Below are 7,748 nucleotides of genomic sequence, written 5' to 3' on the forward strand. Positions count from 1 at the left end.
AGGGGAATTAATGGTAAAAAAGAAGGTTTTATTAGAGAAGGAATGGCATTAATAGTAACTAAAAGAGTTTAGGACACATGGCATGATGTCATAAAATAAGAGGCTTTTGGAATGCCTATAAAAAGAAGGACAAGGTACAATGGAAAGGAGGACTCTCTCTGTCTTACTATTATTGGCAAAGGTGAGATCATTTGGCTAACTAGGACGGGAAGAACCTAACGAGAATTTTGGTACCAACAGTGGGAATTTTATAAATGCCCTTAATTCCGACGGGATGTACAAATACCCTTATGGGACAAGAAAAATACCCCTCTTCAATTATAGGCCCATCAAGGGTCCATCAGTATTTTTCTTCTTTCCACACTTATCCTTCCTCTTTTAATCTTCGATTCCATCTCCATCAACTTCTCCATCACCATCTCTATTCAGAGAGAAAAAAAGATCGAAGTCCTACACCACCTTCTCCATCGCTACCACCACCATCTCCGTCGTCATCACAACCAAAACCAGTGCCACCGCCACCGCCATCACCATCATTACCACTTACCACCACTACGGATGAAGAATACAGTGGAAAATCAATAACAAAAAAATTGATTTCAGATCTGGAAAATATATTTCATCCATCGCCACCACGGTTTCAGTTTGATATCAATAAGAAAAATCTACCTGAAGAATCATTCTAGTTTTTGATCTGGAAACTAGTTTGTGTTTCTCATGATTTTGATATCGATTCAACCAGTCTCAATCTAATCTTCGATAATATCTATTTGAATTTTTTCAAATCTTCACCGGTAATTGATTTCAGTTGGTTTGCTTGATTTGGGTTTGATAATTATTTTGCGTGTTAGTGATTTTATTATATTCTGAAAATTCATCTTTGATTTGGTTTCGATAATGATTTTGCTTGTTACTGGAATTGATTATTAGGGTTATACTTGAATTTTCTGATTGCAGTTTCAAATCAAAGAAATTGATGTTACTGTTGGTATTGCAGGTGAGCCGAATTTGAGGTTATGGTGTTGGAGGTTGATCTGTGAACTCATGGTGATGGGTGGTTTAGGAAGAAGGAGGTATTATTGTTGATGTCTGAAAGAGAAAGGAGTGGTGTTTGCTTGGTGTTGGTTGATTTTCAGATGAGTTGAGCTTGGAGGTTGTTGGTTATTGTTGCTGTGATACATGAAAATGCTGTCAATACTCTTCCAGATACACTTTACAGGTATGGTTCTTCAGTATTAACTTCCATGGTGGAAAGATCTCTGGACTTTAGTTTTTATGGAATCAATTATTGTTGTTGATGCCATAAACGGGATCAACTATTGTTGTTGATGCCATTTTTTATGGATCAACTATTGTTGTTGATTCCATTATGGGATCAACATTTGTTGTTGACAACATTTTCTATGGATTCAACTACTGACTCCTATTGTTGACAACATTTTCTTTTTGGAATTGTATAGTCATGTTTGTAGTCAAATCATATTTGTTAAAAAAAATATCTTGATTTCTTGTTGGTTTGCGTTTGTGTATTGTTGTTTGACTGATTGTACTGGTTGTGTCTTTAGATTTTATAGATGTAAAGTTCTTCTAATATTGAATTTGTGGTGCAATGGTAGCATGGCTGACTCGACGTCAGATGATGCGTGTTCGACTCGCGCCAAGTTCACTCATTCCTATATATCATTTCGTTTTTTTTGTATCATAGATGGTTGTTGCAGAAATTTTTGTTACTCTTGTGATTCTTAAGGATATGTCAGTTTGCAGGTTTATTGGTTTTTACAATAGACAGACTCGTATAAATGCTGTCAACTCTAACTGTTGATCCCTTTTTTTGTGGATCAACTTTCATTGTTGATCTCACTTAATGGTATCAACTTCAATTGTTGATCCAACTTAAAGGGATCAACTTTGGTTGTTGACACTATAATCTGGAAACATTGTTCCTGAGTTTTACTTTTTATATCAACTTTGGTTGTTGATTCCATTCACTGGGATCAACTTCGATTGTTGACGCAAAAAAAAACTGAATATTAGTTAGTAAAGTTATTTTTGAACTTTTGATTTTTTGGATCAACTTCAGTTGTTGACCCCTAATTTTGATGGCCGCAGCGGCAGCAGTGACAGCATCAACAATGGTGGTGGCGGCGGAATATTAATGGCGGTGGTGGAATATTAGTGGCGGTTGTAGTTAGTAAGCGGTGGTGGTGCAGTGGTGGTGGCGGCGGTGATGCTGGTGATGGTGGTGGTGCATGTGAAGTAGTAGAAAAAGAAATTTGTTAAGGGATAAGGTTTTTAAATGTAAAATAATATTATAAGTAAGGGTATTAAGGTAGTCTATATTTTAATGGATAAGGTTTTTAAATGATTGGGATATTTTTATTGTTGTATAAGGGTATATTTATTGGGTGTCAAAACTAAGAGTATTTAATTAATATACCCTTACAAGTTTGTATCAATTTTCAGCAAGAGAAATACGGAAGTTTCTAGAGTTGAGATATACACTTTGGGTTCAGATTCATGGAAAACATCCATGTCTTGCATTCCGTATAAACTTTCTGGAGAAGAGCCTGGTGTGTTTGTAAATGGAGCTCTCCACTGGTTAGCAAATACGTTTACAAGTAATAACAACTATAAACCACGAGTTATAGTTTCTTTCGACTTGGAAGAAGAAATATTCAAAGAAATACCACTACCTGAAGAAGTACGTATGGACGATTTCGATTATAGATTTGTTGATGTGTTGAGAGGTTGCCTTTGTTTGCTTTGTAGCGTGTCTAAGGTTGGTTTTGTGATATGGGAGATGAAGAATTATGGGGTTAGAAAGTCTTGGACTAAACTGTACAAGACTGACCCACAACTGATGATGGCACTGGATATCCCAACTTATCACTACATAAGAAGCGCAGTGTTTTTACAGAATGGTGAAATCCTATTACAAATTCGATTACATGATGGTCAGAGGTATTCATCATCTTTCGAATGGCAGAAGAGATCAACTGTTGTGAGAATATGCTGGGAAGACATCATCATAACATAAGAAAGTATATGAAGCACATGGTCCAGATGGTGCCGTGTCTGAAGAGTCTAGTTTCAGTTAATTCGGGCACAAATGTTCGAGATGTGCAGGAACTAAAGGATTACGGCGAAGCAACCGAAGGCCTTTTTTTCCTACGAGTGAAAAACTTTAGAAGCAAGACAATATTCCTTGAAGTTACTCGATTAGTCATGTGCGGCTGTGCCCATGGGTTCTTTTGAGCTTTTTGGTACGTCACACATTTTTTGTACTTCTGGTCTGCTCTTCTTATTTGAAATAATCAAAAAATCATATGTACATGAATATGGCATACTTATGTAATGCAGCGTTTCTAGTCTTACTGCATCCTGCTCTTACCGCACCTATAAACAAGTAATGCAGCTTGTCTATTATTCTTATATGCATTCATGAATCTAAAAACCAAAAATTGATATCCATATCACCAATCTCTATCATGCCCTCACTACAAACATATCTGACAGTAGCAATAGGCAAAACAAATTCCAGGAGACCCTAAAGATCCTATGGGGGATTAGTAAGTACAAATTTGATTCAAGCTGCTTGCTTCAATCCTCGAGTTACATCAATGATTCAAGTGGACAACCAATCTACAAAAACATATGCATGAAAATTTCTGTTTTTGTTTTATAATTTGCACAACAGAATTTATAAAAATTAAGGTCTCAAACGAAGTACTACAATTTAGAGCCAGAGAAGATACAATCAAGTTCTAATAACTAGTAGTTTTTGAAGTCCTGACGTTCTTAAAATTGAACAAGAAACTACTACCTGAACAAGAAACTTCATTCAATCATCCAAGACAAAACACAGCAATACCAGCTATAAATTGGTTAATTAAGTTTCTTATCTAGATACTCAGCTATGCCAGCTATAACCTGGTTAGGTTTCTTAGGATAGATCTTCCAAGAATAAGCTGTCGAAAACTCTTGGAGGGTCAAATCTGAAAACTGGTTTAATCCACAAGTAAAGGAAGAGCCGCTTTTCTTATGTTGGTTGATGAACCGAGCCGTGCCCTTAAAATTTTCAAACCTCTACTTAAAAGCTTTTTCGTCTTCTACATCAAAATGATGATCGAAAAACGAGAGCCACTTCAAATAAAGAGCATGGAGCTTAGCCTCAGAATCGACAGTATCATCATCGTTTACCTCTAGATCAGTCATCAAATATTATCATATGAGAAAATGAGGAAAAGTTTTTAAGGAGAAAAGAAAAAAAGTTCAGCGCATCTTCATATGGAGCTTTTACCTTTATTTAGCTTTTCAATTTCTAGTTCACAGAGCTTAGCCTTAGCCTTAGCCTCAGCCTCAGAATTGACAATATCATCGGTTACCTTTAGAGCTGTTTAATTATCATGAGGAGTACAACATGAGAAAAAAGTTGCAAAGGAGAAACAAAGCTTAATACATCTTCGTAAGCAGCTTTTAGTTACCTCGACGTTCCTGTGCAAGTTCTAGTGAACTTTTCAGACTAGCAGAAGTTAAAAAGGAGCTCTTGTGCTGCACGGAAACATAACATTTAGTAATGATCTAGCAAAAGTAGCTGACAGCAAGGAACCAACTCATCGCACGTAGAAACCCAAAGGAACCACGCACACAATCCTGTCTAGTCTAACAAGAATCCTCATCAAATTGTGTATCAGGCAGTGCTCCTCCAGGACGCTGTACGCGGAAGGTAATTAGTTTAGATTTTCCACAAAATAACTCAAACTGAACTAGCAAATTTGTTCATCAGATAAAAGAAAGCAGCTTAGCAGCATCACTAACAAATAAAAAATTGATATCAAAATCATTTAATCACTGCTATGCCTTCACTACGGATACACATCGGACAATAACCCGTAGGCAGAAACACAGAATCAAAATCATTTTTCAACAACACATTAAAACGATGATCAGATCAAAAAAAAAAAAAAAAATTACACATGTGGACTTTAATTCAGTATATCTTCGAGCAGATCGTACTAATCTATAAAGAATCGAAGAAGTCAGCATTAACAACAGAAGATGATTTCAGAAGAAGAAAGTGTTGGGTGTTAGGGTTTCTTTCTGAGCCGCTCTTTGTTTTTTTTGGCCAGCAGCCGCGCGAGGAAGAGAGGTCATGCCGTGCGCTTAAAGGTGCGTTTTAGACAATTATCGTTATAGCCCACTGCGGTTTGGGTATGATTTTAGAGACAAAACGAGGGGCCTAAGTAAATCCCAATTTGTTGGAAAGGATCCTATTTTGAGGCATACTAAAATATTTTGAGGCATACCAAATTGTTTTCTTATATATCTAGGATGGGGTTTGCAAGGGTGTTCTAAAAGTGGGTAGATTTGTAAATACTAAGTTACCCTCAATTGTTTTAAATTACTTAAATATCATTCTCTTAGTTTAAAATAAACCCAAACTAATCAAAATCATTTTCAAAATAAAAACCATATTTATTCCAAACCTAATCTAATCATTATCAAACCGTTTTAATTTAATTTTTTGTCGCCGATTATTGTCGATTCATAGATCTTTGATCATTGATTAAAACCACAAGTATAAAATGAGTTGTGTGAAGCGTTGTGCGAGTGATTTAGCTCCAGATCCGCATATTGGAACCCAGATCTTTGTTCTTCATTTTTCAATGTTTCAGAAGAACAGTTTGGATGATATTGAAATATCACGTTTTCGGCCGAACCCAGTTTATAATGAAGAAGACCTTTAGGTTCGCGGCTTATTATCTGATAAATTGTTTTCAGCCGAACCTTCCTGTTTATTTCAAAGAAAATTAATGTGCTAGTTCGAAAAGTTAGCTTGCTAGACGAACCTATACAAATGTTGCACCAAGGAAAGTTTCCACTCATATTGGAAATGCAGTTGTATAGACGAACCTTTAACTTGTGTTTTTACACTACCAGGTCGACCATGACTCTGTACATGGCAACTTATAAAAAGAACAAACAAATAAAGTACAAGTTCGGCTAACAACGATAGCAGCTCGAATAAGCTGAACGTTAATTTTTTTTTCATATGCTTAGGTTCGCCATTAGAAATATCAGCCGGACGGTTCTTCCCAACATGATTCGGATAGTAATTCTACAGTCGAACCCAGCACTGAACATTCGATATAATCTGTAAAAATCCATTTTTCTTTTTTAAGAATTCAACCTAAAAAAGGGAGATTAAACATCATCTACAACTATACATATGAATCTGATCTGAATCACACATTTTAGTCACTTCTAACCATTAAAATTTTAAAACCAAGTTTTTTTTTTTCACTTCTTCTTCTTCTTCCTCTCAAAAATTCCAACTCTCTCATATAGATCTGATTTCTCTACTAATTTACCATAAATAATTTAATTTTAACAAATCACCAACATTATTAATGAATTATTATCATTAAATCTAATCATATTCATTCACATTAATCATGTATGCGATTATTAAAAACAGGCGGAGATAAGGGGTGATGGATTTTTTTACCTAGTTATCATATTTTGGCACTATTAGATATGACTCGAAACATTAGAGTAAGCCTCAAAATAAGATTCCTTCAAAAATGTTGGAAGTGATGAAATCGCTACATTGAAGTCCCGGGTTCTACATTACCAGAAAGAAATTAGGATTTAGTTTGAGAAAATTAGGCGCAGACCCAAAAGAAATAATATCCTCATTGTCAGGCCCACAATTAAGTTTTAGTTCTGTGACACCCATAATTATATGAAATTTTGAAAAACCTATGCATAACGGGTTGTGCATCAGGGTATAATTGGCAACGCAACTTGGATATATATAACATATCTAAAAAACCGCGCTTTGGAATTTTACAAATTTTATATCGTTGGAAATATTTTTGAGAAACTAGTACAAACAACAATATCAAATTTTTGTTTTTCACGAAAAAGTAGGAGGTGATCATCATTTTATGGAAAATTTCGAAAACCGACTACATAATCATTATGCAGCCTCCAAAAAAGATGCATAATACAATATGCATACACCACAAAAGATGCATAACACATTATGCAACTATATATTTGTTTATGCATCTATTATTTTGGTTTATGCAGCTAATAAAACGCTGTATATGCCTGAATCCAACCGAAAAAGCAGACGCATAACGAATTATGCAACCATTTTCTTGATTGCATAACAAGTTATGTAGCTATAACAGGTTATGTAGTCATTGTTTTGGTTGATTTTAGTGCGGACAGATAAAATTGTTGCATAATGCATTATGCAGCCATATTTTCGGACGCATAACAGGTTACGCATCTATTTTCATGACTGAGCAACATGTTATGCAAAAATTATTGTAGGTGCATGACAAGTTATGCACTATTTTCTTATTACTGGTTTTGATACTAACAAATAAGTTTATGCATAACGTGTTATGCTTCTGGACTGTATAACAAGTTATGAAAAACTTTTGTAGATGCATAACAGGTTATACATCCATTTGCACGAATAAATAACATGTTATGCAGACATTTTCTCGACTGCATGACAGGTTATGCAGTCATAACAGCATCATCATCTTTTTTCCTGTTTCAGTAACTTCCATGTTTCAATAACTCCTTCTTCCATACATTCATCTTCTCTATCTATAAATTTAAATCACTCAAACCCTAATCTGCAGTTTCTGAACCCCTGAATTCATCAACTTGTCGTGATTTATCACTTTCCCGTGAAAACTAGAACCCATTCTTCCTTACTGTATCAT

General features: G+C 35.2%; 1 protein-coding gene across 1 annotated transcript; it reads left to right on the forward strand.

The window, feature by feature from the left end:
• The first annotated feature begins 139 nt into the window (after positions 1-139).
• LOC113286529 (F-box protein At3g07870-like) lies at positions 140-3,037 on the forward strand. Its single transcript, XM_026535119.1, has 5 exons — positions 140-181; positions 958-1,073; positions 1,207-1,219; positions 1,706-1,764; positions 2,464-3,037. Exons 1-5 carry the CDS (start codon positions 140-142, stop codon positions 3,035-3,037), a joined length of 804 nt encoding a protein of 267 aa, XP_026390904.1.
• Positions 3,038-7,748: the final 4,711 nt, after the last annotated feature.

The sequence above is a fragment of the Papaver somniferum genome, chromosome 6, assembly GCF_003573695.1.
Source record: "Papaver somniferum cultivar HN1 chromosome 6, ASM357369v1, whole genome shotgun sequence".
NCBI classification, from domain to species: domain Eukaryota; kingdom Viridiplantae; phylum Streptophyta; class Magnoliopsida; order Ranunculales; family Papaveraceae; genus Papaver; species Papaver somniferum.